Source organism: Pongo pygmaeus, chromosome 2 (genome assembly GCF_028885625.2).
Source record: "Pongo pygmaeus isolate AG05252 chromosome 2, NHGRI_mPonPyg2-v2.0_pri, whole genome shotgun sequence".
Taxonomy (NCBI): Eukaryota; Metazoa; Chordata; class Mammalia; order Primates; family Hominidae; genus Pongo; species Pongo pygmaeus.
The window spans coordinates 61720344-61748049 of NC_085930.1; the positions used below are offsets into that span (position 1 = coordinate 61720344).

Consider the following 27706-nt stretch of genomic DNA (forward strand, 5'->3'; position numbering starts at 1 on the left):
TTCGTTTGTTTGTTTTTTGAGACAGTCTTGCTCTGTCACCCAGGCTGGAGTGCAATGGTGCGATCTTGGCTCACTGCAATCTCTGCCTCCCAGGTTCAAAAGATTCTCCTGCCTCAGCCTCCCCATAGCTGGGATTAAAGACGCATGCCACCACGCCCGGGTAATTTTTGTATTTTTAGTAGAGATGGAGTTTCACCATGTTGGCCAGTCTGGTCTCAAACTCCTGACGTCAGGTGATCCGCCTGCCTCGGCCTCCCAAAGTGCTGGGATTACAGGTGGGAGCCACTGTGCCCGGCCAAAAATGGGGTTCTGTTAGTAAGGAAGAAGGAGGAGCAGCTATTGCAGAGGCTTTGAAGGAAACACCTAGTGATGAGGAAATTGAGGACCAGAGAATGAGTGACGCTATGTGAAGGGCACACGGTGATTAGGCAGATGGCTGTGTCACTAATTTCTCTGCCCCTCTAGAAACATGCCTTCAACCCTACCTTGCCCGGGAGGCTGACCTCCTCTGCCCATTTTCTATGGTCAAAGTTTGCTGGTTTGTGAACTGACCTGCCCCAAAGTTCTCACTCTGAAAAGAAGAGAAAGGAGAGGAGACAGAATAGCCCTGGGCATTTATTGAGCATCAACTGCATACCAGGCACTTTTTCATGTGAGCTCATCAGGCCTCTAAACTAGTCTAAAAGAAAAGTGTTACTGTCAGCATTTCACAGATGAGAAAACCAAGACCAGAGAGGAAGCAGCTGTCCAGTGTGGCACAGCAACTTAGTGGCAAGGGCAGGACTCACAGCCCAGCCTGATGGCCCCAAGCCACAAGCTCGAGTTGGGTTTGGTAGTATGCACAAGTCCTCCTGGATTCTCCTACCCCAGAAACATCGGCCGGACATTTTACTGGCTGGGGAGGGACTGTAGGCTACAATTCACCTCTGCTTTTGCTTTTCAAGTGCCAGAAGCTCAGATGTCCCTGACTATTGAGCTGAATCAGCCCCCTTCTCTGCAGTTGGCCTAGGGGGCTGCATTCTAGAGGAATTACCGGGAGGAAAGGGCCCCATGCCCCAAACAGTAGAGCCCCATCACACCCTCTTAAGTGACGTCACTCTGGAATGTCTCCAGGTGCTCTGCAGATGTGTCTTTGGGGGGAAAACAGAGCAATGACTGAACTCCCCCTGAGAATGACAGCTCGAAGCCATTTGGTTAGAATAAATGACCCAACTCACACTTTTCCAGCATCTCCCAGTGTTCAAAGCACTTCACATATACCGACTCACTCTGATCTTCTCATCTTCCCTCTAAGGTTGGTATTATGTCAGATGTTTCAAATGAGGAAATAGACCCTTGGGGTTGGGAGTGGTTTTACTAAAGTCACATACCCAAACTCAGCTGAATTCAGACTGCATTGAATTTTCTAACTTTGAGTCAAACTGTGCCACTTTCCTAAAATGGGATTTTGATGACTCTATTGTTCATGTTAGGGCTTCTATTGAGTTCTTTTTCAGACCTGTACTTTCTTTTTCATCCTTATCAGTCCTTGTGTTGTAGGTTCTGTCTAATCCTGTATCTCTGTAGCATTCAACCATACTAATTTTAAAGTCTCTTGTGGATTGCTGTAATATCTGAGCTTCCTGAGATGTTTTACACCTGCTGTCTTTGTCATGATGAGGCATTCTTGGCAGGCACTGTCATTTTGGGCTGTGAGCCCGTCTTTGGCGGGGCCATGATCCTTGAGAGTCACACATAGAACCGGTTGTAGAGTTCCCTTCAGAGCAGTTTTCCATCTGCCTCCACCAGGCCCTGATTCTAGACCAGTTTTTAATTTTGATACTTAGCTTGGAGTTTCCTAGCTGCACAGGTAGTGAGAGATTAAGTCCCATACCTGGGAGCAAAACCCCAAGACCAATAGGTGGAATATTTTTCATCTTTGTTCATGGATAAGACAGCCCTTGCTGGCCCCTGGCCTCATGCAGGGAGTCTCCTTCTGTAACTCACTATGCAAGGTCTCCTGTCCCTAATCCCTCCGTGGGCATTTCAGCTCCATCTCCTGCTTTCCACACAAGTTAGAGGTCTCCTCTTCTTGATTTTGACTTTGGCTCTATATTCTTTTAAATAGTTCTATTTTATCCAGCATTTCAACATATTTGTAGATGGAAGAAGGGCTTCCCATAGCACCCCAAACCACCATCTTGACCAGCAGCCTAACAGGATGGACAATAAATATGTAAGCAATTGGAGACATTTATTTAATTCATTCAGCAGTATTTTCTAAGCACCTTCTGTGGACCAATCCCCGTGCCACAATCCTTGGGACACAGAAATGGCAGTAGACATGTTAGGGGCACAGGTGTGCCATGTGCTGAGGGGCCACAAAGGAGCTCCTGCTGCTTTCAGAGTTGTAGGAGTTGCAGGTGAAATAGAAGCCCCCCAGGTGTCAAAAGGCATCTTCAGGCCTCCTAGAGCTGGGGAAGACTCAGGTACTCCCTGGCCCAGCCCCTGCCTGCTGAGGCACACAGCCCTCCTAAGAGGCTCCTGGTCCCCTCGCAGCCACATCAGCCTCTGATCCTGCTTTCCCACAGCTGGTCTCCACTCCCACGACCTTGTCTGAGATGAGAAACTCAGCTCCTTATTCTTCAAATCCCACAAAATAGTCCATCCCCACACACATTTTTATGCATAGTAGACATTACTGATTATTGGCGGGGCGGGGGGTGGGGCGGGAATCTGTTGCAGTAATGCAAACAGCTTCATATGGAAAATTTTTGACATCACCATTCATAAAATGTCATTCAATCTCTGCCCAACCAAGGTGTTTCGGTGGCACTTCTCCCAACTTAGTTCCAACCACTCTCCACCTTTCTTCTCTCCTCTGTTTTCTCTCTCTTTTCTTCCTTTCTATCATCCAGGTCTCCTGGGTGAATGCCAGAAAGCCTAATGCAAACTGACCTAGGTGAAAAGGAAGTTAGTTCTTAGAACTGAAAAATGTAGGCATGTCCAGCTTCAGACATGGCTGGATTCAGGTACTCACGTAGTGTTACCACAATATACTGAAGTTCTGCTTTACTCTCCAGCAAATTCTCTCCCCCAGTAGCCCTTGGGGTGCCAGGCTAACATCCCCAAAGCTCAGTCCAGTAGAAAGACCATCTGACATCTGAACCATCCCACTGAAGTCCTGGAACTGGGCCTCATTCAGCCAACTTGGAAACATGTTCATCCCCGAATTCATCACAGGGGCCAGGACAATTTGATGCTCTGACTGGCCAAACCATAGTCACATACCCACCACTGGAGTGAGAGCAAGGCCCATTGAACTCTGGAAATTAGATCCTCCCAAGAGAATCAAGGGGCACTGTACCCCAGACACATTCAAGGAACACACCCCTTTGCCCCTCTCTGGAGCTTGCAGCCCAATCCTTTTCTTGTCTGGGTAGAATAGCTCACCTGTGGCAGCTCAAGACTCTGAACTCTGAAGCCCTGGGAGGAAACTTGGTTAGGCACAGAGCAGGCTAGTCTGGAAGTCACCTTTTCCTGGATGCTGGGTGCTTTGGGGGTGGTTTCGGGGGGGCTGTGTGCCCTCACCAACCTGTGCCCATCCAGGTGATTCAGGGCTCACTGGGGAGGGTGGACAGAAAAAGATTGTTATCCCCAGGTTCTGTCCGTAGCTGGGAGCCCTCCTGAGGGAGCACAAGGGCTTGGCACTTCTGTGGCCTAGCACCCAGCCCAGCCTTGGCACACAGTAAGATGTGTGTGGACACATGAATGGACCAGCGGGCATGGGAGTGGATGCTGTCCTCAAAAGTGGAACAAAGGGCATAATGCCTGGGACTTCAGCACAAGGAGACCCCTAAGTGGTCCAGTGGCCTTGTCCTGCCTTGAGGGGTCCCCCTTCAGTCCTCAGTAGAAGGTCTCTGGTGGGTTTGTGACATCTCGTCCTTTTGAAACTGCCCATGTCTCAGCCAGTTGCCTGGCCTGGCCCCCTACCCTGCTCTGAAGCCAAGGAGCAGCTGAGTCCCCTTGATGGGGCCTTCAGGACACCTGAGCAGGGCAGGCAGCCTAGGGCCAGCACCACTGGGCAGGGGCTGGTGCTCAAAAAGACAGAAAAGACAGAGCCAGCTCAGCTCAGCTGGAACAGGGAGGAGAGGCCTGGCGGCCTGGCCTCTGGCTTTGTTGTTGGGGGAGGGTGAAAAGGCTGGGATGGAGGAAAGGGGGTGGGAGAGGGAGGGAGGAGGAACGGCAATTGGCTGGCCACCGTGGAGGGGACACAAAGATGAGGCCATCTGAGGGCTACCTCCTTTCTTCTGCCCCATTGCTGCTGCCTGGCCTGACCTGGCAGCCTTTGGGTGGGCCAAAGTCAGCGGGTCCGGGGCAGGAAGGAGGTGGATGGGTGGGGGCAAGCAGAGGGGGCATGGGGCACCATCTGGAGCTGGGAGGCCTCGGATTCCATCGTCCTTGGAGGTGGGTGTGTGGGTGGCCTTGGTGAGAAAAGAGGCCTTTCCTCCTCCAGGAACAATACTCAGGCTCACAAAGAGGCAGACCCACTCAGGCACCCACTGCATGTCCCAGGCCCTCAGGATGCACAGGGGGCTTGGTGGGTGGGGGCCCAGGCTCAGAAGGCCCAGCCCAACCTGGCTTCGATTCCTGGCTCTTCAACATGTGTGGTAGGAGCTAGAGCTGTTCCCTTCACTTCTGTGAGTCTGTTTCCTCGGCTGTAAAGTGGGTATGGGATTCTGTCTTGGCATAAACATCGAGTGTGACGGGGGAGGCAGTGTGGTGGTGGAGCTCTGGGAGTGTGACCTGCAGCAAGCCATTCTCACCTCTGTGAGCCTCAGCTCATCTGTAAAATGAGATGAGAATAATAATGATAATAATACCCACTTCATGGAGTATTTGAAGATTCAACTTGCTGATGTGTTGAAAGTGCCTATAATAATGAAAGGCTTAATAAATATTGGAACTTATTGGGCCGGGTATGGTGGCTCATGCCTGTAATCCCAACACTTTGGGAGGCCGAAGTGGATGGATCACCTGAGGTCAGGAGTTCAAGACCAGCCAGGCCAACATGGTGAAACCCCGTCTCTACTAAAAATACAAAAATTAGCCAGGCGTCCTGGCACGTGCCTATAATCCCAGCTACTTGGGAAGCTGAGGCAGGAGAATTGCTTGAACCCAGAAGGTGGAGGTTGTGGTGAGCCAAGATTGTGCCACTTTACTCCAGCCTGGGTGACAGAGCAAGACTCCGTCTCAAAAAAAAAAAAAAAAAAAAAAAATGAAGCAGGGGCATTCATTCTTGTCTATCCAGAAAAGCAAGGCCTGTTCAGGGCAGGATCACAAAGGGGCAGGCCTTGGAGAGCAAGGAGGCAGAGGAGGAGGAGCCGTGGGCTCTCTGTCAAGGTGGCTGATCAGTGGTGTCCCCAGAGAAACCTACCCTTATTCAAATGCATGCTCCCAGCTGCACTTCTCGGAGGACAGAGCCTGGGCCCACACTTTGGGCTGACAGCTCAGGGATACACCCTCTCTCGAGCCTGAGGCTTTGCACCCCTCCCAGAGAGAGGGGCCTTGACTGCACAAGCTCATATGTGCAATAAATGCATCCTTCAGAGAAGGAAGGAGCCTAGAGAGGGATGGTAATCTGCCCAGGCTCACCCAGTAAATCAGGGGCACAGCCAGGCTGGATTCAGTCCACGAAAGAGCAGAAAGTAGCTCTTTCTGCTACTTCCCACAGGTGGGTTGGAAATAAGCTTCAGCCTTTTCAGGCCTGAGGCAGCCACAAAGGACATGGGGTGGCCTGAAGTGCCAGACCAGTCACCCTTGGCCATGACCTGCATCACCTGCTAACCTATGTATGTTGCACATTTTCTTTGGTGTCTTGATGCTTCTCAGGATGCTTCAACTCAACTTGCTTGTGCCTCAGTTTTCTCATCTGGAGAATAGGTTAATTTTAGTACCTACCGCACAGGGTAAGAATCTAATGAGATAATAGAAAGCATTTAGAATGATGCCTGGCACATAATAAGCCCTCCTTAAATGTCATTGTCAGCTGGCCCTGGGGTGTGCCTGCGTTTGCTACACACTCCTCGGGTGGGCTTTCGACCCCTGTGCCTCCAGCACTCTCCATCCACCTGTATCTCTGCTTGTCCCTGCCTGGTTCTACTTGCTCCTGCTCCACATAGCTGGGAACGTGGCTTCAGGAATCCCAGATTCATGACTTTTCAATTTCTGTGACCCAACATTCTGCTTCCCAGCACCTGTAGATAAAGTGCTAGGAAAGAACGTGGATTGGCCCAGCCTAGGTCACAGCCGCATCTCTAGGCCGAGACCAGGACCAGGCTACTAGGATGGTCCTGTTGGCCCGGACCAGGGCACACGCTCAACCCTGAAGTGGGCCAAGAGTTGGGTGGCCATAGAGGTGGGACAACTCCCAAAACAAAGGTTGGTGCTGTTACCAGGAGACAGAAAAGGATGCAGGTTAGACAGAAAACAACAAATGTCTACCTCATGAACTTCCTCTTAGAAGTGAAAATTCAAGAAACATAAAGGCTACAGCTCAGCATCAGGCAAAGAGAAGGTGGGAGAGCAGGCATTGGGCCTCCAAGCCAGGCGTTGGGTATTTTTTATGTAGTGTAGCGGTTTTCCAGAAAGTCAAAGGGCCTGGCACATGGATGGTTTTCCTCATTTAAGGTGGTCTCATCCAAAGAGAGAATCTCTTCTCACATAAGGATGTGCTATTTACCCACAAGGAGACATTGGAAGAAGAGGCCAGTTCCTGGGTGGAGGCCTGGCTTGTCCTGTAGCTCCAGAGGTGCCAGTGTCAGGACTTTCACATGACCTGGCCTAAATCGGGGTAGTATACATGGTTCTGCAGACCCAAGCTGGGTGAGCTCTGGAGGACACAAGGGGGTGGGCATCATGATCGCCAGATTGTTTTGACAGTACAGCCTGGGATATAGACAGTCAAAGTGGTCTTGTGTAGAAAAAAATCACAAAAAATAAAAGTATGCTTCCTTTGGATGGAGAGGTTCTATATTATATTGGATTTTTTAGTTGCTAATGATTAAAACCACTCTCACTGCCTTAGGCCAAAAGAAAAGTAGGAACCGCACTTATTTATCAACTAAAAATCTCAAGCGTATATAGCTTCAGGCATGGCTAGATCCAGGAGCTCAAGTCATGCTACCTGGAATCTCTTTCTTTATATCCTTTATCTTGTCTTTCTCCTAGTTGGCTCTGATTTCAGACATTCTTCCCATAAGGTAGCAAGACAGCTACCATCATCATCAGGATTAGCTCCTATCCTCCCAATCACCCCCAACAGAAACACTTTCTCTTTCCCAGTAGTTCCAACATAGGCCACGCCCATCTTGGAACCAGTCACTGGTACCAGGGAAATGGAGCATGCTGATTGGCCAGCCTAGGGTCATGTGAGTACTCTGGACCAATCACTGCCACTCTGATTAGCTAGACCTGGCTAAAACATTCCCACCCTTGGCCCTGCCCGACACATGGGTCAGGAGAAATGGAGGAGTCGGTTCTCCAAAGAACAGTAGTCGGGGCTGGATAGGCGGGCTACTTGTAGGCAATGACGGCACCCAGTCCCCCTGAGCCGGGCAGAGGACTTGGCCAAGGAAGGGCAGTGACTTCTTTGTGACTAGGCAGGGGCAGGAGCGACTGTCAGAATGTGCTCTGAGTTGGGGGTGGGGGCTTTTCCGGAGAGGACCGAGGTGACTGGAGAAGCCTGGAGCCACCCAAAGTCAGAGACCCAGGAAGGGGCGGACAGAGTCTTCAGACTCTTCATTTTGCCTCTTCATGATTTTCTGTCAGAAATAACTATTGGCTTTTCTTCATTCAACCAAATTCTGTCAAGTGCCTAGAGAGGGCCCATGCTGTCCTGGGCATGAGAGAGGCAGCTGGGAAGAGGCAGAGACCCTGCCCTCGTGGGCCGACTCTCAATGCGTTACGCTGTTGACCACCAGTAACTAAGCGGGTGGATGAGGGGAGGGTCAGGGAGTGTGTGAGTCAGCTGGGGCTGCTGTGACAAGCCCCACGGACCAGGGGCTTCAACAACAGGCATTTGTCTCCCACAGCTCTGGAGGCTGACCAGAGTGTGGCGTCGGCAGCGTTGGCTTCTCCTGCGGCCTCTCTCCTGGGCTGGCAGACAGGGCCGCCTTCTCCCTGTATCCTTGCATGGTCTTCCCTCTGTGTGTATTTCTGTCCTAATCCCCTCTTCTTAGAAGGACACCAGTCAGACTGGATTAGGGCCCACCCTAAAGACCTCATTTTAACTTGATTACCTCATTAAAGGTCCCATCGCCAAATAAAATCACATTGTGAGGAACTCTGGGGGTCTGGACATCAACATATGAATTGGGGGGACACAACCAGCCCATCACAGCAGACTTCTCTGAAATGTGACCCTGGAATTGAGGCCTGAGTGGCAAGGTGGGGCTATGACTTGTGCAATCCAGGGCAGAGGCGACCCCCATAGCAAAACCACAGGGCTGGGCACAAGCTTGGCTTGTCTGCACTGCCTGCACGGGGACGAGCAGGCTGGAACCAGACTGGATGCGGAGGGGCCAGTGAGGAGGAGCAGGTGAAGAGCCCTCCTCACCTGTACACACCACAGAGTCCTGCTAAGTCTCAGCTCCAAGTGGCTCAGACCCGCCCGCTACTCTCCAGCTGCACCCACCACCCAGCCCAGCCCCAGCACCACTCCTGGACAGCTGTCCTAGCCTCCTGACTGGTGTCCCAGCTCCCTCAGAACCACAGACCATACAGTGCCAGGTTAATCTTTTCAACACCCAGATCCCACCTCGGGCTTCCCCACTCACAACTCTCCTGTGACCTCCTCTGGTGACCGTCATGACCATGAGTGACCAGGCCCTTTCCCATCCTCTGTTGCGGCCACACTGACCCTCCAGGTCTCCCCTTCTCAGGCCCGTTGGGCATACGGCTCCCTCCACCATCCCCAAACCTACTCCTGACCAACCCACATTCACCCTTCAGGTCTTGCCAGACCCCAACTCTTTAGGGAGGCCCCACCTCCATCTACAGCCTCTCCCTAACGTCTTTCATGGCCCCTGGCCTTTTCTGTCCTTCATGTATTTTTGTGACGACTTCATTGAGGTCTGCTCCCTCCGGAGGTAAGCTCTGTGAGGTCAGGGGCCATGCCATTGCTAAGGACAGTGGCTGGCTCAATACTTCATCCTTCGGTGAATTAAAGAACCAAGTCAGCAGCTTGGGCTGGCAGGGCCTTAGAAGTCACCCAGCCCAGCCTGACACACTGCACGGCGCCCCCAAGAGCTGAGTGTCTGTGTCTGCTCACACACTCCTGTCGCACCGGTTCCACCGCCATCCCCTGCTCAGTAAAGTTGGGGGGTTCCCGAGTTCAGGTAGGGACCAGAGAGGAGTCACAGAGGACCCCTGAGGACTGTCCTCCGCACCCCTTGTGATTTATTTTCCGCCCTTCCTCTGCTGCATCCCGCCCCCCCCACCCCAAGCTGTTCTTCCTGCTGTTGTTCTCTTGTTTTCACATGTTGCTCTCCATTTCCTGTGAGGCTGCTTCACTCAGGAAACACCATGCAGCAAAGGAAGCCGCTGTGTGCGAACCTCCAGGACCTCCCAGGGTAGGTGCTGCAGCGTGGCTGTGGCCTGATGGCCCACAGTAGCCTGGCTGGGTTCTGGGGGACCTGTCAGCTCTGCAGCTTCCTGAGACTTGCTGAGTCGCTGAGCGGCTCAGAGCATAGGAAGCAGAGAGAAAAAGACAGCAGTGACATTTTTCATCTATTCCAGAATAAACTGAACCCAGGGGGTGTAATGGGCTTTTGATGCATCCCCCTGGCTTTGATGTGATGCCTTGACCTCTCCCTTGGTTACAGCCCCAAGTTAACCGGTGAAACACTAAGCTACAGTTGCTGTGCAGGTGTTTTGCATATGGATTAAAGCCTGTCATCAGTTGACTTTAGGTAAGGAACATTATCCTGGGTGGTCTGGGTGGGCTTCAAGAGACAAACAGGCTTCTGTGTGAAAGAGAAGTTCCACCTGTGGACAGAAGGGTGTGGAATCCATCTACAGCCAGGCCTACAAGCTGTAGCTCTTTCTGAAGGGCTTTATGACAAGGAAGTGGGCTGTGTGATTGTCGGGGCTGGCTAAGCAAGCCTGAAGTCCACAAAAGGGAAGCTGGCAGGCAGGTGGAGCTCACGGGCACGCCCGTGTCTAGAGCCTCTGGGGAAGCCCATGAACCGTGCCCGTGAGCTCCACCTGCCTGCTAGCTTCCCTTCTGTGGATTCCAGACTCGCTTAGCTAGCCCCTGTGATCACACAGGCCACCTGCTTGTCATAAAGCCCTTGAGACAGAGCTACAGCTGCAGGCATGGCTGTAGATGGATTCCACACACTGGCCCCACTTCTCTGGTCAAACGCTGACTCGTACAGGGGCGGAGGCAGGAGGGGGCGGCATTGATTAAGGAACAAAAGCCAATATTTTTGAGCACTCACTGGGTGTGAGGCACTGCACTAAGGACTTTATCTGTACAACCTTATTGCACTCCCAAGCAGTGCTGTGAGTGGTTTATCAGTGATGATGCTTTATGCTGCAAGAACATAAAACCCAACTCAGAATGGCTTAAACCACAAGGACATTTATTATCTCATGTGAGAAGTCCAGGGAATAGCAGTTCCTTGGCAGTTCAGTAAAGTTTTCAAGGACCTGATTCATCTTCCGCTCCATCTTCCTCAGCTTGTCATTTTGGCCTGTCAGCAAGGGCCCCTCATGGTTACAAGAGAGCTACCATGGCCTCAGACATCACTGCCATATCCACAGGTCCTCCTGAAAGACTTCCCCTCACCTCTCTTTGGCCAGAATTGCATCACATGCCTGCTCCTAAACCAATCTGAAGGATGCTTCATGATTGAGGCTTCGTGAAGGCGGCTTCATGATTGGCTTAGGCCAGTCAAGTCTCTCTGGGAGCACAAGGCAACAGTCGGGGTTGAGCTGACAGCAGATGGGGTGTGGTTGTTTGGATGACTGAATTTGGTTTCTATCACAACCATAGCCGATCACCACACTCTTAGTGACTTGAAACAACACCCACCTGTGACCTCATAATTCCGTAGGCCGGAAGGCCAGGCGGGCGTGGCAGGCTTCTCTGCATAAGCTCGCACAAGGCCGAAAGCAAGGTGCCCTTGGCCGGGTCTGGAGCCCCTGGGAAAGCCCATTCCAGTGTTGGCAGAATCCAGCTCCTTTTGGCCGTGGGACCAAGGCCCTATTTCCTTGCTGGCTGTCAGCTGGGGTTGCTCTCTGCATTCCTTCACCCACATTGCTTTCATCTTCCAGCCAGCAATGACCTGCCCCACGTCCTTCTCACACTTCACATCTCTCTCACAGCCTCTTCTACACCAGCCCAGAAAGCTATCTGCATTTTAAGGGACTTGTGTGATTAGACAGGGATAATCCCCTGTCTTCTGGTCAGCTGTGCCAAAGAACGTCAAGCCATCTCTGAGTGATAGGCTAACTTCACTCACAGGCTTTGAGAATTAGGGTGTGGAACTTGGGGGCCCATTCCTAGACATTCTGCCCACCCCCGTGAGGCAGACATTTCACTGGAAAGAAAGTTAACCTCAGAGAGGTGAAGTGAGTTCCTCAAGGCTGTACCAGCCAGGGAGTTATGGCTGCAAACAACAGAAATCAATGCTGCTCATTGAAGCAAGAAAATAACAGCCCTCCCTCCTGACTACCATATGGTATGCAGTTCTGGCCATATAAGAGGGTACCCGTGCCCCTCAGGGTGGTCTTTTTATCCTCAGCCAGATGCTTGGTTTCAGTTATTCCATAACTTAATAGGGTTAGTTCTCTTAGCAAATCCAGAGGTGCTGGCTGGCCTTGGGAGTAAAGATGAGACCTCAGTTCTCCAGGCTCATTAAACATGTTTGCCTTGGACTAAATTGTCTCCACAGGGAGCAGAAGTCATCAGTTAAATCCGGGGTTAGCAAACTACAGCCTGTGGGCCAGTCCAGCTCCACCCTTATTTTTATACAATCCACAAACTAAGAATAGTTTTTACATTTTTAAATGGCTAGGAAAAAACTAAAAAAGGGATATTTCATGACTATGAAAATTTCATGACTATGAAAATTTCATAAAATTCAAATTTTAGTGTCGATGAATAAAGTTTTATTGGAACACAGCCATGTCCACTTGTTTACATATTCTCTGGGACTGCTGCTGTGTAGAGTGGAGTAGCTCTGACAACAACCTCATGGGTGTCAAAGCCTGAACTATTTACTCTCTGGCCCTTTACAGCATAAGTATGCCAGCCCTCAGTCAAATGACAATGTGCTGGTCATTGGTGACCAGCAATTCCAACCTTGGGATTCCTCATGTATTCTGAGCAGGGGACTGGGCAGGGGCAGCGATGGACTCTCTCACCTCTTGTTCCCACATGCCTTCCTGCCCTTCAGGCAGTCCCTCCCCGGTGATTTCTATGTATCTTCTTGTTGGGATGTGTTCTTGCAAAGCAAGTCTTTCGGGGTCTGTTTGCACCCCATTGGCGGCCTTGTGGCACATGTCTCACTGTGCCTCTGACTCCCCACTCGGTGCTGGAGTTCCCACCCCAAATGTTGTTCTGTGAGTGCATCTTCCCACTGCTTCTCCCCTCTGCAAACTCCTCTGTCCACTCCCAGGGGTGGACACTAGGCTGCCTCCAACTGCCTGCCACTCCAGATGACACCAAGTGCGTGTCCTCCCCTACACCACCGTGCAGCAGCCTGCTGTGAGAACTGTCCCAGGAGAGGGGTTGCTGGGTCTTGTGGAGACACATACATGATTTGACCAAGTGATGCCAGCTGGCCCCAGTGTGTTCTTTGATGTAATCAAGTTCACCAAATTCTTTTGGCTTTAGGATTTTTGCCTTTGAATTCTTGAGCGGTCCTCCATTCCTAGGTCACAAGGGTATTCTGCTGGATATTCTTTTGTTTTAATTGTATCTTTTAGGTGTTCAGTCCACCTGGAGTCTACCCTTTTGGGTGATGAAGACAGGGACCCAGCTTTAAGTTTGTCCTGGGTAGGTTTAGGTTTAGCGAGGGCTGGCTATCTTCACTCACATGGGATTTAGAAGCCCAGTCAGTCCACTTATCAGCGTTTGTCTTAGTGGTTTGCTCATCAGTCCAATAATTCCTTTGAGGATGTGGGACCACAGCAGGACCCTCACTTGTATATATTTTGTGTTTATATAAACAGTCACATTCTAGATTCATATAATTATAGTACAAACAAGTGAGAACTACAGTTCTGGGAAAAATGACTGTAAACTAACTTTTAATATAAGTTGTAGATCAGCACTGTCCAACTGGACTTTATGAGATGATGGAAATGCTTTCTGGCTACACTGGTAGCTGTGAGCCATGGGTAGCTACTGAGCACTTGATGTAGCTAGTACAACTGAGGAACTGAATTCTTAGTTTTATTTAACTTCGATTAAATTTACTTTTTTTTTTTTTGAGACTGAGTTTCGCTGTTGTTGCCCAGGCTGGAGTGCAATGGTATGATCTCAGCTCACTGCAACCTCCACTTCCCAGATTCAAGTGATTCTCCTGCCTCAGCCTCCCAAGTAGCTGGGACTGTAGGCACCCACCACCATGCCCGGCTAATTTTTGTATTTTTAGTAGAGACAGGTTTTCACCATGTTGGCCAGGCTGGTCTCGAACTCCTGACCTCAGGTGATCCACCTACCTCAGCCTCCCAAAGTGCTGGGATTACAGGTGTGAGCCACTGTGACCAGCCTGATTAAAGTTAAATAGCTACATGTGACTGTGGTTACCATATTGGATGATGCAGGCTAGATTAAAATACTAGGACACCACTGCAGAAATTTATGCATTTATTTGAGGTTTTAGGGGGTAAAATGAGAAATGGAAAAGGAAAGATGAACAAGCAGGAAGCTGTAAACAGAGTGTGGGAGTTAATGTTTGTTAAGTGCCTCCTGTGTGCCAGGCACATACATCCCTAATTTAGCCCTGACTTGCACCCTATGAGCTTGGGTGACTTACTCCCATTTAAAAGATTGGGAAGCCTGGACAGAGTGGCCCACACCTGTAATCCCAGCATTTTGGGAGGCTGAGATGGGTGAATCACTTGAGCCCAGGAGTTCAAGATCAACCTGGGCAACATAGTAAGACTCCATCTGTACAAAAAATACAAAAATTGGCTGAGCGTGGTGGCCTGAACCTGTGGTCCCAGCTACTGAGGAGGCTGAGGTGGAAGGATCACTTGAGCCTGGAAGGTTGAGGCTGCAGTGATCTGAGATCACGCCACTGCATTCCAGCCTGGGCAACAGAATAACACCCTGTCTCAATAAATAAATAATAAAATGATGGGGAAGTTGAGTCTCAAAGAGGTGAAAGACTTGGTAAGGCACGCTTATTGGAGTGGCTGGCCCAGGATTAAACAGACACAGGCCAGATACCCTTCTCAAAAGGCTCTGTGAGCCCAGAGGCTCCAGGGGAGGGGGCCAGGAAGGTTACAGGCTGGCTGGGCACTTGCAGACGGGAACCCTGGACACCACCCTTCTGAAGGCTGGGGCATGGTCCAGTGTGCTGACCTGGCAGCCTCCAAGTCCAAACCCACAGGGGTGGGCACCTCGTAGTCCCAGGGTGAGGCTGCCGTGGCCAGTGGGATGTAAGGCCTCATGAGAGCTAGGAGGGGTCTGGAACAGGGCATCTCCTTGGGAGCAGTATCTCCCCAGGGACTTTCTGGAAGTTCGTGGGGAGGAGGGTTTGCCTCAATGACTGGAAAGGTGGTGCTCCTGACACGTGAGGGACCCTGCCAGGGAAACAAGCCTCTGGGCAGATGCTGTATGACCAAGCATCACCCCAAACCCCACATGAGCTCCATGTGCCCTGCTGGACATTCGTGCTGCACAAACCTCACTTTCGCCATGATGATCTGAGGCCGGAGCCCACCTCTGTCTTAATATAAAACAGGGTTTTCCGCAAGGTTTTAATATACAAAGGGTTTTCCAAGAATCCAATGCTGTGTGAATTGAGGGAAGGTCACACTTTATTTTGTTTGGCATTTTCCAAGAGTTGCTCATCATTTCAGAGGCACATCAAAGACAGTGACAACACTCATGGTGCTTAAGCTGCTGGCAGGGAATGCCTGGCCTGTAGTCCCAGCTACTGGGGAGGCTCAGGCAGGAGAATCGCTTGAACCCGGGAGGTGGAGGTTGTGGTGAGCCAAGATCGTGCCATTGCACTCCAACCTGGGCAACAAGATCGAAACTCCATCTCAAAAAACAAACAAACAAAAAACACTGGCAGTCCTTATGCTTGTACTCCTGTGAGCCTGCCAGGTGTCCTTCTATTTATCAATCCATCTATCAATCCGGATATTTTAAAATGCCAAATGTAGGGAAAGATTATCAACGACATTCAGTTGAATGTTACCTTGTCCCCTCTTAAATTCAAACGTATCCATCACAGACAGGTTTAAGTATCTGAAAATGTCATTGTTTGTGAGTATTTACATATTGAAATGTATATCATAAAACTCCTTTCCTTTTCTTTCTCTTTTAAATTACCATTAGGGCATCACATTAATTTTTTTTGAAGTGCATCTGAAAATAGGGCATATTATGTATTCAGCTCATTTTGGAATAGCACAGGGCCATTGTAGAAAGAGGGTGTCAGTGTGTTAGGGTCGGGGTCCCCTGCTATGAGGGGCAGAGGTGGCCGGGGCAGGCATAGAGCTCTGCTCTCACAGCACCCAGAGCTCACCGTGTGCTGGTGTCTAAGCATTTGCCAAGCTTCAGATCTTCTAGGATCCATGTCATATTTTTGTCATATCTATATAGAACCTATATAGAATATATATATTATTTAATTAATATTTTTCCTTAAATTGGCTCACTTGTTTACTTAGATAATTTTAAAAGGAAGTTATATCACTGTCATAAATGTAAAACTAAGATTGTTTGATGTGCTCATTAACTTTTTTAGTACACATTAAAATAAATGCTTAGCTGTTTACAACATATGCACACACTCCTAGCCATTCATCTGAGTGCCACCTAAAATTCTCTCAAATATTACCAGGGGCAGGAGCTCCACAAAGTTTAGAAGGACCATGTCATTTCATTTCGTCCTCATAGGACCCCCAGACCCAGCTAGCACAGAGTCCCCAGCAGTGTTGACTGATTAATCAATGAGGAAAATGAAATGGATGCTCAGAGAGGGGGAGGGAGTTGTGCAGGTCACACAGCAAAGCCACAGTCCTGAGGGTGGAACCCAAGTTTGCAGCTCCTCAGATCCACCTCTTTGCATCACAGAACTGAAGGAGGGGTCTGTTACATGAAGATCTGGAGCCAGGAGCCAGGAGTGGCCAGGGCAGCGGAAGGGAGGAAGAGCAACATCTGGCCCTTGTCAGATTGTATAAGCCCCTGGGCTGGTGGCCAGATGTGGCCATCGGCCTACAGCAGGAGGAAGGCATCAGAGGCTCACCCGGCCTCTGGGTGCTGTGCAGATGTGGCCAGCTGGAGGGAACGCCCAACCCCACACAAGGACTCTGGGGTCTGCCAGGAAGTGAGGATGTGAGGGGAGGGTGGGTGGCTACCAGGGCCTGCCTTTCCCCAGAACTGCCTGGAGCCCTGACAGAGGTGCTTCAGTAATGCCTGTTGAGTGACAAGTGTCTCTGCAGCTCACAGAAGGCCCCCAGACCATTTCCCCCATGGATTCCGAAAGACAGTGGCCCAAAGATGCGACAGGCAGGGGTGAATGTGGGAGTTGCAGGCCGGAAAGCACAGGGCAGGGAGGTTGGGCCTTTGCCATGCTTTTCCAGCACCGGTTCCCAAGCTGTGGTTTGGAGCTGAGAAGTCTCTTGACTTCTCCTGACAGTTGCTAGCCTCTCTTGAATGGACAGAGAACAGCCTCAGGTTCAGAGGCAGACAGAAAACAAGATCTAGCTAGAACTGACTAACTGTGTTTTATTGTTGCTTTATGTATTTTTAGGGTGTTAAAAGGAAAAACTTTAGACATATTAAATTTAACAGAGTTTATCTGAGTAAAGAACAAGTCACGAATTGGGCAGCTGTCAGGGCCAGCAGAGGTTTGGGGAGCTCAGCCTGCTATTTGTTACAAATATATGCTTCTAAATTAGAGTTTGATTTCTTCACATACTAAGTTCGGCTTCAGATCATCACTCAAAGTACAGAGACAGCCTCAGGCTAATGGCCTCTTGCTTCTTCTTCTTTTTTTTTTTTTTTTTTTTTTGAGACAGAGTCTTGAGTCTTGCTCAGTCAGCCAGGCTAGAGTGCAGTGGCACCAACTCAGCTCACTGCAAGCTCTGCCTCCTGGGTTCACGCCATTCTCCTGCCTCAGCCTCCCGAGTAGCTGGGACTACAGGCGCCCACCACCATGCCTGGCTAATTTTTTTTTTTTTGTATTTTTAGTACAGACGGGGTTTCACCATGTTAGCCAGGATGGTCTCGACCTCCTGACCTCGTGATCCACCCGCCTCGGCCTCCCAAAGTGCTGGGATTACAGGCGTGAGCCACCGCGCCTGGCCACCTCTTGCTTCTTAAATTTAACAGTGGTTACTATTTATGGCAAGAGATGCTGGGTTTTCATTATTGGTTATAATATTTACTACTACATAAAATATGTGTTAGTAAATAAAAGGACAAATGACCAAAAATGTCTGCAGATTAAGAATGCTGCGTTATCCTATCACGTAGGGTCCACCCCTCTCTGAGGTGCACAGAGGGCTTAGCCCCATTCCACAGGACAATGCTGATAGGAACTGGGAATGGTAGGACTCAATCCATGTCTTGTGGCTCCAGATCTAGTGCTCTTCCTTCTCTGTCCTTTCTGGAACAATCCAAGAGCAGGTGAATAGGTGATAGGAGTAAACCGGATGCTTACCCAGGCTCTGGTCTTATCCCTGGCCTGGCCTTTCCTTGCACTTCCACCCCTAAATCCCATTCATTCATTTGACAAACCTTCATTGGGCCACTCTGTCCCTGTGCTAACTGTCCTCAAGGAAATCCCAGTCTGGTGAGAGAGAAACACCATAACACACCACACAAGGGCTCTAGGAGCTAGGAGAGGTGTCTTATTCATATTTATTTGTTCTGCTGTAACAGAATACCACAGACTGGGTAATTTATAAAGAAAAGAAATTTGGGGCTGGGTCCGGTGGCTCACACCTGTAATCCCAGCACTTTGGAAAGCCGAGTCAGGCAGATCACTTGAGGCCAGGAGTTCAAGACCCGCCTGGCCAACATGGTAAAACCCGTTCTCTACTAAAAAAACAAAATTAGCCGGGCATGGTTGCACAAACCTGTAGTCCCAGCTACTCTGGGGGCTGAGGCAGGAGAATCACTTGAACCTGAGAGGCAGAGGTTGCAGTGAGCCAAGACTGCACCACTGCACTCCAACTTGGGTGACAGAGCAAGACTCCATCGCAGAAAAAAAATGAAAAACAAATTTAGCTAAGGGTTCTGGAGGCTGGGAAGTAAAGGGCATGTCACATCTGGCCATATGCTTCTTGGTGCATCGTTCCAGGGAAGAAGGTGGAAGAGCAAGAGAGGGAGAGAGGGAGAGAGGGAGACAAACACATTCCTCCATCTGGAGCCCACTCCTGCAGTAACGGCGTGGATCCACTCCTGAGGGCAGAGCTCTCGTGGCCTGATCACCTCTTCAAGGCCCCACCTCTCTACACTGTTGCATTGGGGATTAGGTTTCCAACACATGAACTTTGGGAGACACATTCAAACCATAGCAGAGGGAGAGGTGAGTTCTGAGAAAGTGACATTTTTGTTGGGGTGGGAGAATGAAGAACCAGGATTTTCTGGGCACTACTTGCTGGAGCCAAACCCAGCGGCCACTCTTTGGGTGGTCAAGTGGGTGATGGCACACTTCACTGAGGGAGGGAGGAGCAGATGGAGGAAGACCAGGACAAGTCCAGGTGGCATGAGAGGCTGTGAGGAGCCTGTGGGACATCGAAATAGAGGTGCCACAGTAAAGTTGGGGTGCTTGTCAGGAACTGGATCTGAGCCCGAGGTTCAGGAGAGAGGCCAGAGCTGGAGATAAGAAGTTGGAAGTCATGGGCACGCAAAGCCATGGCGTTGGCTGAGACTCCTCCTAGAGCGAGTGCACACTGAGGAGAGAAGAGGTCCTCAGAGGGCGTCCCAGGGCTCACCGGCATTAGGGGTCGGGACAGAGAGGAGAAATTGGCAAAATGCGAGGAGTGCCAGGGAGGCAGGAGGAATCCCAGAGGAGAGCAGTCTCCCGGAAGCCGCGGGAAGAGTGTGTAAGCGAGGGAGGAATCTGGTGTCCAATCCTTTCTCTTTAGGCCAAGTCAAATGCGTGCTGAGAACCGGCCATTGGGCGTAGCAGCCCAGTGCTGTGGGTGATGTGACGGGGACCAAGACATGATTGGGGCAGCGTGTGTAGCAGGCACAATGCTTTCAAGTTTTCTGTCAAGTAGGGCAGAGTAAGGTTGGTAGCTGGGAAAGTCATATGGTCAGAGGATGTTTTGTGTATTTGCTTGCTTGAAGGTGGAGCTATTATAGCATGTGAGTGTGATGGGGGGCGGCTGATCTGCTGAATAATCCAGCAGAGAGAGGGGCAATGGGAGAAGCAGTTGAATACTGGTCACTAGACAACAGTAGCACACCCTAGGGCTCCCTGAGGAAGCACTTGTTCCATTTCTCTGCAGCCACATTTTACTTCTTGGAAAATTCCAAAGAGTGTCCTCATCTGTCCTGCTCTCCAGATGGCTCTGTTCTCTTCCCAGCTTCACTGCCTGTGACCTGGAGTCACCCACTGACAACGGCAGCTGGGCTGGGTCATTCCAGAGCCCGCCTTCCAAGCTTCCCTTGTGCCTGGCATGTGGGCCTGGAGCCTCCTGCCTGAGTGCAGACCCCGCCTCTCCAACGGTGCGGCTCCAGCAGCTTCCTCCAGCTCTTAGTGCTTTGGTTTCCTCCTCTGTAAATGGAGATAATGACCTTACCTGTTACAGGGTTTTCATGAGGAAGATGTTTGAAATATTGAGAACAGCTTTCAGAACACTCTGAAGGGTTTAGTTGGTATTGTCGTTGCTGTCCGTGCAGGAAGCTGTGCCTGGAGCAGGCTTTCTAAGACACATGCAAATGCTAGGAGGTGGAGTGTGGGGATCCAGTCCACCCGAGGCAGCCTGTGCCAGGAAACATTTAAACAGGCCCCTTGGTAAAAGCTGTCCCTCCATCTCATTTTGCTTGTTGAAACCCTTAAATGATTGAGGGAATAGAAGAAGCAGCAGCATCTCATAGTGGGAAGATTTCAATATTAATGTCTAATTCAACCTCCAACTGTATTCACAATTCCAGCCGCTGAAGTCCCTTACCTGCTAACATACCTCCTCTGCCAAGAAGCTCACTGCCTTCCACAGCACATCCATCATTCTTCATCAGCAGTTCCTGCGAGAAAGTTGTTCCTCCCAGTGAGCTAAAATCGCCTCCCTTTGATTACCCAACTCCCATCTTTGCTGTCTCACCCCAGTTAAACACCTCCCTATGGGGTCATATAACCAGGTACTTGCCTCTACCCTTGAGTCTTGGAGACAGTGACCTTATTCCCTTGTGTCTTTTCTTCTCCAGGCTGTAGTCTGGAGCCTGTGGAGTAGGGAGATACTGGCACCTCCCCAGTGAGATCTCAACTATTATGACCTAAGCTCTAGTCACGCGGTCTCACATTAAAGCAAGAATCCCCACCTGGGGGTTTTCACATTGGTTGCTGCTAAGCAACATGCCCATTCTCGGCTTGCGCTGGGGGACCCTGAATGCAGGATTTTATGAATCAGAGTCATGGGCTCAAAAAACACGAAATTTCAGAGTTAGCCCTGGCTTTAGGCAAAGCCTGACCCAGCAGCTCAACTGATGTTACTAAGGGTCCTGTTTCTTTTGCCCTCATCTTTGGGCTCTATCTGCAGCCCCCAAGCATCTCCGGACGGTCCCCTCAGAGTCACAACTTCCTGCTTCCTCCGTCATCTTACCCCGCGCCCTCAGGCAGTCAGAGAATGGGGTCTGCGGGAGAGAAGGCCGCTGAGGCCCAGAAACGCCTGAAGACGCTCCTTGTGTTTCATTGGCTACCCGTGCAGCCCTGGGCCACTCATGGTGGCCAGGGTGGGGTTATGCTGATGAGCACGGGGAGGCCCCGCGGGCGGGGACGGTGCTCGCCGCCGAGGTGCTGGCGGGTAGCTGGCCACGGGGAGGCGCTGCAGGGGGCCCCGGCGCCGGTGCCCCGTTTGGGCTGTGAGCGCTGCCGGCTGGCTTCCCTCTTGGGCTCGCGGGCCCTCCAAGTGCCAAGTCCACCTGACGGAGCCCCGGCCGGGAGCCCGCGCCCCTCACCTGCCCAGACTCTCCGCGGGGGCTCACCCCAGTCACGCGGATCAGCCGCTGGAGGCTTCCTGCCTGCCCCTCCTGGGTACTGCAGGGCTTCCACCTGCGCAGTGAGAGGCTCAGCAAGGGGCCATGGCTCCGAACGGCACCTCCCGAGCAGGGGTCTTTGTGTTCCAATAATATTTGGTCATGGGAAGTCCACTCAGCGAGTCCATATAAAATGGGGACTCAGGCCGGGCGCGGTGGTCCACACCTGTAATCCCAGCACTTTCTGGGGCCGAGGCGGGCGGATCACCTGAGGTCAAGAGTTCGAGACCAGCCTGGGCAACATGGAAACCTCGACCCTACTAAAAATACAAAAGTTAGCAGGGCATGGTGGCGGGCGCCAGTAGTCCCAGCTACTTGGGAGGCTGAGACATGACAATCGCTTGAACCCAGGAGGTGGAAGTTGCAGTGAGCTGAGATCGCGCCATTGCACTCCAGCCTGAGTGACAGCAGGACTCAATCTCAATAAATAAATAATAAAAATAAAAATAAAATGGGGACTCTTTGGAGATTGAAAAATAAAGCTACAATGTATGAAAATGAGTTGTCATACTATTTAATAAGACCAGGTAATATTTTCGGCCATTTCATTCTTTTTTTTTTTTCTTTCTTTTTTGAGATGGAGCCTCACCTTGTCACCCAGGCTGCAGTGCAGTGGTGCAATCTACCTTACGGCAACCGCCACCTCCTGGGTTCAAGCTATTCTCCCACCACAGCCTCCTGAGTAGCTGGGATTACAGGCGCCCGCCACCACACCTGGCTAATTTTTGTATTTTTAGTAGAGATGTGGTTTCACCATGTTGGCCAGGCTGGTCTCTAACTCCTGACCTCAAGTGATCCACCTGCCTCGGCCTCCCAAAGTGCTGGGATTACAGGTGTGAACCACCGTGCCCAGTCTAGCCATTTCATTCTTAAAAAAAAAATAATCTCCATGACTGGAGTACAGTGCTTTCATTCTTAGACCAAACACAGAATGACTTTGGACTTTTATTCCTTTTGGAGTAATTTTTCCAACAAAACTGTGAGAACACAATGGTGCACCCTTACTTACCTTTATGGTTTTTGTTTTTTTGTTTTTGGAGGTTTTCTTTTTGCAGCTTTACCATGAGGAGGGTCCCTTTTGCAAAAATATCTCAGGCCTTTGTTGGCTTTTCTTTTTTTTTTTTTTCTTTTCTTTTGAGACAGAGTCTTGCTCTGTCGTGAGGCTGGAGTGCAATGGCAGAATCTCAGCTCACTGCAATCTCCGCCTCCCGGGTTCAAGCGATTCTTTTGCCTCGGCCTCCCGAGTAGCTGGGATTACAGGCATGTGCCACCACACCCAGCTAATTTTTGTATTTTTGGTAGAGATGGGGTTTCACCATGTTGGCCAGGCTGGTCTCAATCTCTTGACCTCGTGATCCACCCGCCTTGGCCTCCCAAAGTGCTAGGATTACAGGCATAAGCCACTGTGCCCAGCCTCATTGGCTTTTCTAAAGGTTTTCTTTGTGCAGCAGAGCACTCTCCTGATGCTCCTGGCTGGTGCTCATCCTGCTGGTTTTCTCTTCCTCGGTTGTAATCCAGTCCAGCCCTGCCACAGCCCCGCATCAGTGGCTCTGCCTGCGATTCGAGTTCTCCCATGTCCCCCTGACCAACACCACTCGGCCTCCCCTTTTCCAAGATGTGGTTTTGCTTCATATTGGGTTCTATCGGGTTGTTTCGACAAGATGGATGAGGGACAGATGCTAGTATAAAGTGGCCAGTTTAATAAGTGGCCCATTTATTAGTGAATATTTGCATGTTATGACAGATTTTTCTTTCTTCTCCTATCTTGTAACTGCAGGGACATGGAAAATGAATATTCAAAAGGTCAGGCCCTTAAAATATCAAGAAAAGTGATTGGTGGGGTATAATGTAGGTTCCCCAAAGCCCAGAGAAGGGAGATGTTTCAATTAAAGGCTTTCAGGGACAAGGAATAGAAATGCAATTTAAACTAGTTGGGTGTGGTGACTCACATCTGAAATCCCAGTGCTTTTGGAGGCCAAGGCACTGGAGGATCTCTTAAGACCAGGAGTTTGAGAACAGCCTGGGCAACACAGTGAGATTCTGTCTCTTTTTTTTTTTTTTTTTTTTTTTGAGATGGAGTCTGGCTTGGTTGCCCAGGCTGGAGTGCAGTGGTGGATCTTGGCTCACTGCAACCTCCACCTCCTGGGCTCCCAGGTTCAAGCGATTCTCCTGCCTCACCCTCCCAAGTAGCTGGGATTACAGGTGTGTGCCACCACACCCATCTAATTTTCATATTTTTAGTGGAGACAGAGTTTCACCAGGTTGGCCAGGCTGGTCTTGAACTCCTGACCTCAGGTCATCTACCCGCCTCTGCCTCCCATAGTGCTAGGATTACAGGATTCTGTCTCTATTTAAAAAATTAAAAAAAAAAAAGTAGGCTAGGTGCAGTGGCTTATGGCTGTAATCCCAATACTTTGGGAGGCTGAGGCAGGCAGATTGCCTGAGCTCAGGAGTTCGAGACCAGCGTAAGCAACATGGCAAAACCCTGTCTCCACAAAAAAATACAAAAATTAGCTGGGTATGGTGGCGCATACCTGTAGTCCCAGCTAATTGTGGGGCTGAAGTGGGAGGATCACTTGAGCCTGAGAGGTCTAGGCTGCAGTGAGCCAAGATCATGGCACAGCACTCCAGCCTGGGTGACATAGAGACCCTATCTCTTAAACAAACAAACAAAAAGTAGCTGAAACAATGAAAACTTTTTTTTAAAATTCCCCTATAATAAGTCCAGAGATGGGTGGCCCTAGGGCTGGTGAACTCAACAGCTAAAAGACGTTAAGGCTTTTGTTCAGCTACTCAGTAATTCTCTCACGTATTTTTTCATGTCACAAGACGGCTGCTGCAGCTCCAAACATCACATTCTCACATGACAATGTCTAAAGGGAGGAAGGAAGGGGCATTTCTTTTCCTAGAGGTTTTTTTTTATAAGGATGAAGATCTGTTCCAGAAGATTTTGCCTGGAGTCCCATTGGCTAAAACTGGGTTCCATGCCTGTGCCCTAGCTGCAAGGGATGCTGGGAATCTGAGTATCTAGCACTTCCTCCTGGACTGTGGGAAGCTGACTCTGCCAGGGTGACAATGGGTGTTCATAGACAGCTTGCCCATGTACAGTGGGGAATGGAAGAGTCCTGTACTCTCCTCCTCAATGCCTGTGTCTCTCCCACCACTGCAGGTCAGAGGATTCCCAGCTCCCAACCCCGCAGCTAGCCAGCCCAGAGCCAGGAGACAAGAGTAATGAACCTGAAGATGCTGAGACCAGAGACCCAGACCCCACTCCAGAGGGAGCCTGGCAGTCAGACAGCAGCTCCGGAAGCAGAGCCCTGGATGAAGGTTTGTCCCTGTGCGCCCAGTCTTCCTGCCAGGCTCACAGTCCCTCCGGCTGTGCTCAGCCCTGCTCTCAGGGGCCTGTCTGCATCCATGCTACCACCAGCCTCCAAACAGAGCCCACTCCCACCAGCTGCTCAGGCTGGGCTGGGTCCCTTTTCCCCAGCCCCATCATCCGAAGAACCTGGGCCTGGAGAATCTGGGGTGTGTAGCGCCATCAGGAGGTCAGGATACCCCGAGACGTTCCCAAACTTGCCAGGTGGCCAGGGTCACCTTTAAAAGCATGGATGCAGGCTGGATGTGGTAGCTCACGCCTGTGATCCCAGCACTTTGGGAGGCTGAGGCGGGTAGATTGCTTGAGCTCAGGGGTTTGAGGCCAGCCTGGCAACATGGCAAAAGCTGGTCTCTACCAAAAATACAAACAAATTAGCCCAGTGTGGTGGCACGTGCCTATAGTCCCAGCTACTCGGTGGCGGGGGCTGAGGCAGGAGGATCACTTGAGCCTGGGAGGTCAAGGCTGCAGTGAGCTGAGATTGTGCCACTGCACTCCAGCCTAGGTGACAGAGTGGGGCCCTGCCCCCCTAAAGAAAAAAGAAAAACATGGATGCCCAGGCCCACCCCAGATCTCTGCATGTGATTCTCTGGGGTGGTGGGGGTGGGGTCATAAGCCTGGTTTTGTTTTTAAACAACTGTATCAGTTAGGACATCATTTGTCTCCCAGTGTCAGATCATTCAGCCCAACCGGCTTAAGTTAAAAGAGAATGTACTGGTTCACATAACTTAAAAATCCACGCAAGCTTCAGGCACAGCTGAAGTGTCAGCAGCACAGCTGTCTGGACGCCTGGCCCTGCATTGCTCTACAGTGATTCATTTTACAGCAGGCACTCCCCTCATAGTGGCAAGATGGTCACCAGAGGCTTCAGGCCTGGTCCTCTCAACTCCCAGGCCAGAAGCATGGAGGGCATTTCTCTTCCCTGCAAGTTTTGAGTCCAAGTCTTGGGTTAACTCCAGTGGCTCCCATAGGGTCCCTTGCCCTTCCTGAACTAGTTGCAGAGGAGGCTGCACTCAGCCTGGCCGGGCCTGACTCAAGCGCCCCTGGAGCTGAGTGGAGAGGAAAAGGAGGGAGTGGGACTCCCCTGGGGATGGGGATGGGGACTGAGGTTGGGCAGCAGAACACCAGGGGGCCACACAGACCCCCGGGCTTCCTGATGCTGATGCAGGCGGGAGCCCACCGTCAAGGCCAAGCAACAATGGGGACCACAAACAGTCACATGCGTCACACCCCCTTCCTCCACATTACTCCAAACATTAGATGCCTGTAGTTCCCTAAGCATTGCAAATCTGTCCATCCTGGTGCCTGTACCGTGAGGAGCCCACCCCAGCTCCTAAGAGACTGGCTTGGCCTTTCCTGACTGGGGTTGTCACGGCCTAAAATGGAACTAACACTTACCTCTGATACCACAGACAGGGCCTGGCTTGTGTCATCTTAGACAACAGGGAAGAAGCCAGGCACAGTGGTTCATGCCTATAATCCCAACACTTTGGGAGGCTGAGACAGGAGGATCACTTGAGCCCAGGAGTCTGAGGCTGCAGTGAGCTATCATCACACCACTGCACTCCAGCCTGGGTGACAGAGCGAGACCCTGTCTCTAAAAAAAAGAAAAGAGAAGAAAAGAGAGCATTTCTCCCCATGTCCCTGTGTAAAATCCCAGGAAGGGGCTCTGGCCAGCTTCACTCCTGGGCTGGTCACATTACAAGGAGACAGAACCAGCCTTGGTGGCCCCAATGCACAGGAGCCTGGGATGTGGGGGGTGGCTGTCTCAAGAGGGGACATGGCACAAGAGCCCTCCCCTCAGGCTGCGCTGCACATGTCCCCCTGGGGAGGGATGTCTGGTTCCCCACCCTTTGTCCTGCATCTTCACATCCTGTGCTTCCCCAGCAGTGGATGAGCAGCTGTTCCGCTCCGTGGAGGGCCAGGCCGCCTCTGACGAGGAGGTGGAGGAGGAGGAGAAGTGGCGGGAGGAGCAGAAGACGCCGGCAGCTGAGGCCAAGACACTACTGGCCCGGCTCTCCAGCTGCGGAGGCAGGTGTGTGGCCCGTCCAGGGTCAGCCACTGTGGGCCTCAGGCTCTACAGGTGTCCGGGGAAGCCAGGAGCACCCGGGAGGCTGGTTAGCCTGGCTCAGCCACCTCCCAGCCCCTCTGCAACCCTGTCCCCTTGTCCCTCAGCGGGAGGTGGGAAGGCCCGCCAGCATGTAGAGGATGAAGTGGGATGACCTTCCACGGCACAGCTCATGGCTGGCTTGAATTCCCATTCGTGCTTTCTCACCAGCACCTGCACTGGAGCTCTTGTGGCACTCCCAGATACCAGTGTTCCTCTCAGACCCTTTCCCAACCCATCACCCCTCGCCACACACCATTTTCACAGCTCTCCAGCCTGGCCCCGGGCAGGTGCTGGCTCCCTGTTTCATCCTCACCTGCACCCTCACGGGGACCAAGGACAGGCCCAGGACACCTGGGACATCTCAGACAAGTTGCCTGGCTTCTCTGAACCTCAGTCTTCTCGTCTCTAAGATGGGATGGTGACACTTGTGTGGCAGAGGCTGTGTGAGGATTTGAGGTCAAAGATATACAATGCCTAACAGGTGCCTGGCACACAGTAGGTGGGAATGCTGGTGGGGGCAACAGTTATTATTGTATGGTAAAATGCTGTTGATTTTCTGGGGTTGTTGCTACCACCACTTCCTCGTGTCAGCAACAAGCACTTATGAAGCACCTACGACATGCCAGGCAAAATGTGAGGCACAGGGAAAATCGCAGTAAACCAGACAGTGGCCTCTTCTTCTGGATCCTCTAGTGAGTGTGACAGGCGTGAGGAAGAGGGGTCACACAGGGGCAGGGACAGAGGTGGGGCAGGGAGATGCGGGGAAGGAAACGAGGGAATA

At 51.0% G+C, this 27706-nt stretch overlaps 1 protein-coding gene across 2 annotated transcripts in view; it reads left to right on the plus strand.

Annotated features, from left to right (window-relative positions):
* Window positions 1–27706, plus strand: part of EFCC1 (EF-hand and coiled-coil domain containing 1) — a 40806-nt gene that overhangs the window by 6199 nt on the left and 6901 nt on the right. The window contains exons 3-4 of one of the 2 annotated variants that reach the window (XM_054482149.2): window positions 24612–24769; window positions 26703–26850. In XM_054482149.2, the coding sequence (XP_054338124.1) occupies window positions 24612–24769; window positions 26703–26850 (306 nt within the window). The remainder of the gene's footprint in view (window positions 1–24611; window positions 24770–26702; window positions 26851–27706) is intronic. The other variant, XM_054482150.2, reaches the window with a different exon arrangement.